We start from the raw sequence: 5,308 nt of genomic DNA, 5'->3' as shown, positions 1-5,308 counted from the left end.
TTTTTGGGGGTGGAGGGCTGGGTAAGAGGTGGGTGGGGGGGTCAAGGGTAGCGTGAAAAAATGAAATTTTGAAGTTGAAAATATTTTTTAAAAATAAACTTAAATTTTTTTTTGGGGGGGTGGTAGGGGTGGGGGGCTGGGTAGGAGGTGCGTGAGGGTGGGTAAAAAAATTAAATTTAAAAACAAGCTTTAAATTTATTTATTTATTTTTTTGAGGGGGGGGGGGGGTTGGTTTGAGGGTAGGGACAAAATAAATTGATGTTTTCAACAAATTTTATTTTAATTGGAAGTTGGAAGAGAGTTTTGGAAAATGTTTTCCTTAAGTTTTGAAGGGAAGTCATTTTCCTTAAATTTGAGGAAAATGAGTTGATTTGGAAAACATTTTCCAAAACATTTAACCCAACCAAACATGAGAAAATTGGAAAATATTTTCCGGAAAATGTTTTCCTTCATACCATACACACCCAAATTCTCAACTATTTTCTTAATTGTGGAAGTTAGACAAACTATGGAAATATTCTTAATTGGCTTAACCTATAAATTCTGATTGTGTTTCAAATTTTTCCAGAAGCTATTGAATTCACAAACTGATAAAAACAGAGAGGTATTTTTTGCCCTTTCTATTTTACTTTTTCTTTTGTATGATTCTTTAATGACTAAACCTAAATTGTTTTTCCCTTGATAACCACCGAAACTCCTTTAACAAATTTACTTGTTAAAATACTTCCCCATCACATAAGAAATGTATGTATCTACCCATTTAACAAGTGCACTGACTAGTCACAAACTTCAATCATGAACAAGTAAAAAGGATTAACAAACAGGTAAGGAGAAAATGTTTTAACCAAAAAACCAAAGAATTTCCTAGGAGATTAGAGTTTAAACCTCACCCATAAGTGTAAACACGATCAGGCTTTTCTCTAGAAGCATCCATTGCAAATAAAGAAAATGTCAAAAGGCCACAACCAAAGGTCAAATGAAATGCGTCTGATACCAACCCTGATATTAACCAACAGTCAAATTAAATTTCATAAGAGACAACAAGCAAGAAATGGATAAGCAGAAGAAGAAAGAAATACAGATTGATAGAATTAGGATAATCAGGTGTCATTAGATGTTCTTTTCCTTATTGTTTTCCTCCTGGTCTGCCCATCCCCCGGGAGCAGAGACACCATGAGAGGAGAAATTTCTAGTGCTGTCTATGACATTAATTTGAACACCATTGTGAAAATCATAACCTTTTTCGTCTTATGATTTGGATTCTGACAATGGAGCTGTTATTGAAACATATATTAAGTTCAAATTGCAGGATTAGCTAACATCTAAAGGTTATTCAACCAAAAAACTCTTGACAAATCCATTGTGAATATCCTGACCTTTGTTGTGTCTTTACTTCTGGTAAAGGAGGAGAGCCTCTGCTCCATTTACTCCCGTAATCATCAAGACAGCCTTAGATAACTTTTTTTGTATAATGAAAATGAGAAGCGGGAAAAAGCAATTTAATTTGGTGAAGCAATTTGATTTCACATTGCATGTCCAAATGGGCCCTTAGAATAACTCATTTTTTTAGCACCCACTTGAAGACTCATAATATCAGAAGTAGCTTTAGACAGTAATCCACACATCTTTTGCCGGAACAATTAATTCCATGAACTTATCCTTCTATGAGATAGCAACATATGAACGGTTAATAGTGGAACAAGAGGTTGATTGTGTTCTATGTCAACTTTAATAATATGAAACTTTCCGTATGGTTGACAAACAACAACAATGTTAGCATGATATCCAATTCTATTTTCTATCCGTGGATCTTTACCTTTCTATCATCTCCACGAAAACATTCTTCGAAACATAACTTCTTTTTTATGTCACATAAATCAATTTCTCATTCATATAGATGTACTCTTTATAAGTACTGAGTACTAAAACCATTTCTTCTTGCATAATCATTATATAAGTTGTATCCTCATGACTGCCTAATTCAAGTCCGAGATTAGGCACAACATCAATATGCTCTTAGACTTATTTTGTAGAACTTTTTTGGGTGCAGTATCGTACATGCTTCTCACAGTTATACATTAAACATCAAAAAGAACATCAAAGAAACACAGATTAATACTTTGTACTGTATAATACCAAAAGAATCAGAACTGTTTTGGGTGCAGTATCATACATGCTTCTTAAGGCTATCCATTAATCATCAAAATGAGCATCAAAGAAACACAGATTAATACTTTGTACTGTATAGTACCAAAATAAAAATAAAAATACATATTGAACAATAAAACCAAGTTCATAAAACAAAAAATAATTATTACTCACTAAATAAATAAACACATTCACCCTATGTCCAAAAACAAGCTAAGAAATAAATCATGCCTTCATATCACATGTCCAAACGCAAGCTACGAAAGATTAAAAGAATTATCATCGAACCAAACAACAAAAAGCTATGAAGAAGGAAGGAGAAGCAGTGTAGGTTCTCTACTTTTTGGTCAACTACTCGAATACAGGTTTGTCCATCATTAATAAAATTATTTACCTTATCTAAGAAAAAATGAAAGAGAGAAGCAGGTAATATTCCACAATGTTATATCAGATAAGGAGCATACAAGGACATAATGACAAAGAAGATTTGCAATGCCACAAGCCAAAATCTTGGAAAAAGAAGATGGCTTATGTCATACAAAAAGAGGATCAAAAGTTCCCTTGAGTGAACACAAAGCACAAGAAAGCTCAAGAACAAAATTTGAACTCAATTAACCAAATTGGTTCAACAAGCTTATTATAGCACTAATGATAATGCAAGTCATTTCAATTTATTCACTTGTTCATTAATTCATTTGTTGCAGGGTTTCACCATCACAAAGAAACATTATTGACCATTCTGATTCAAGTGCCCCCCAAATCATAGAGGTATCTTCTCTTTCGATGGCTTATTTTAGCCTTACCCAAATGTTGACGGTAATATTAAGGCATTCATTCATAAAGAAAATTGTTGACAAGCTAATTATTTGTTGCCTATTATTTGCTACATTTACAGGACCCTATTGGTTTCTGTGCTTTTCAACATTTACAAAAAAAATTATTCTCTTACTCATGCCCAGGTTAGTATTAAGTGAAATTCCATTCCTAATTTTTACAAGGAATTCCGAATTTCATTTTATCATTATTGTAGACAGTAACAGTTCAAGGGGTCAAGAACCGCTTTTTCTTCAAGATAATAATGTGTTTTGATCTATTCCAAAAGTTAACTTGTCGAATTTGTTTTGTCTTTGTGCTTGATATTTTTGGCATATTATCTTAAGAATATTATGGTATGTTTTTTACTCCTATCACCAGCCATGACTATTACTTTAAGTAGGACAAAACAAACATGCACATAGTGCACTGATTCTCTATTTTATTAATTCAGGCTATTACTTAAATTCTCCATAACTCAACTTCGATATAAATACTATTTACATTTCAAACACCACTCTCGTCATTGCTAGATATATATACACCTGCTTAGTTGTTATTGCTCAAAGATACATATTGTTGCATCACGTAAACACTATCCTGTTGCCGTGGCATGCTAAGTCAATGGGCTTAGAGCACATGTCAGTTATCTAAGGCACTTGATGATCACTGTAGCAAAACGCAAAGTCCCTGGTAAAGGAACTTCTTTTCTACCCTATTACTATCTCTTTCCTTTGATTGAATTAAGTTTTGGATTAAGACGGAAAAAAAATTGTTCAAAATATGCAAAAAAATAAAATCAGATTTCAACACATTCAGTGAATCAGCTAGGATACTAAACAAGAGGCTAAAAGTTCCATACCTACTCGGCCAGATAGAAGGCCAATACACAACTCGGCGGTAGAATAAGCTACATTTAGTGAAATCAACAGAAACAATCTCCTCATCTGCTTATTCCCAGACATAACACCTCGAAAAACCGATGACAGAGACGAGGAACCCCTAAATTTAATATCGGAACCATGGGATGCATAGATATTGGGAGGTATATCAATGCTGGAAACAGTTCGAGAGAGCAAAGGCTTTTGAGAATCATTAGAGATTATTGATAAGGGCGTATGTGGCTCAGCCGATTGCTGAAAGGAACTTTGGCGTGAAAATGCAAATCTACGATCACTGCAGTCGAAATCAAAATCGCCACTCCACGGTGTAGGAGACTCGGGTTCCAAGTTCCGGTGATGGAACGACTGCGTATTCATGTCCTTGAGAATTTCCCTCTTCTATTTCAAAAGGCAATCCATTTTCATTATTCCCAAAGATGATATAGGGTTTATTATTATGGCAAAGAAGAAGATGGTCAAATACACATTAAAAAAAAAAAGGAAAAATAATCTTGTCAAAAAATCACACAATATTTACGAGTAGATTAGTCAAATGACATTATTATATACTAGTTATAGTAGCCCGTGCTAGCACGGGCCCAACATATATTTTTATTTGTAAAAATTAAAGAAATCCCATAGTCTAAGATCTAAATTACATTATCTCCCTAATAATTCCAATATTACAAAAATCCCTTGAAAATTGATGCAGCCGGATACATAGGTACCATGCAGATACATTATAAAAGATACATTGTAACAGAATGTTGTTGTGCTAAAAAAGGAACAAATAATGTTAAATTTATTATTGTAATATTAATTTCCTAGATTAACGCCTAACTGATCATAATCATTCCATATCCTAATAGGGGACAGTTTCACGATTTCAAATTTCAAAATTTCATCTTCTTCATTGAAGACAATTTTTGAACACCCGGTTGAAAAATTCATAATTTCAAAAAGAAACTCGATACATGATGAATATATCTATTTTGTTGAGGCATTCAGGAATTTGGGCGAGCGAAATTAATTATGAAGGGTACAAAAGTGACGGAATTGTTGTTGGACCATCAATTTCATTTTTGAATCTCAAAGCAGCCATTTCAGTCGAGTTAGAGATCAATGAGGTAAGAAAAAACATTGAAATCCGATACATCATAGAAGGTAATTCATCTCTGATGAAAATTAAGAACGACATGGGTGTTAGACTATATTTAAAAGTGAAAAAAATGAGCCTGATTTTGCAATGTATCCATTATGTATTGATAAAACGGATAAAATTGGTGGTGAGATACATGGCTTTGATGGAACATTCGAAGATGAAGGTATGTATCATGATACATAATTTTATCTTTTCTATCTAATTTGATATATCATTTGGCTGTTTTGATCACCATTTCTTGAAATAAATTTATCGCTTACTTTTAAATGTCCATAGGTTGTTCCATATCAGAATTTATTTTCTC

General features: G+C 33.2%; 1 protein-coding gene across 1 annotated transcript in view; it reads right to left on the bottom strand.

The window, feature by feature from the left end:
- Window positions 1-4,305, bottom strand: part of LOC125857442 (metal tolerance protein C2) — a 16,742-nt gene extending 12,437 nt beyond the window's left edge. The window contains exons 1-2 of the mRNA XM_049537036.1: window positions 3,824-4,305; window positions 891-999 (exon numbers count right to left, since the gene is read on the bottom strand). Of these exons, the coding sequence (XP_049392993.1) occupies window positions 891-999; window positions 3,824-4,220 (506 nt within the window). The 5' untranslated portion in view covers window positions 4,221-4,305. The remainder of the gene's footprint in view (window positions 1-890; window positions 1,000-3,823) is intronic.
- Between the last annotated feature and the right edge of the window lie 1,003 nt (window positions 4,306-5,308).

Source organism: Solanum stenotomum, chromosome 3 (genome assembly GCF_019186545.1).
Source record: "Solanum stenotomum isolate F172 chromosome 3, ASM1918654v1, whole genome shotgun sequence".
Taxonomy (NCBI): Eukaryota; Viridiplantae; Streptophyta; class Magnoliopsida; order Solanales; family Solanaceae; genus Solanum; species Solanum stenotomum.
Note: the sequence above shows the minus strand (reverse complement) of the source record. Positions and strands in the feature narration are given on the sequence as shown.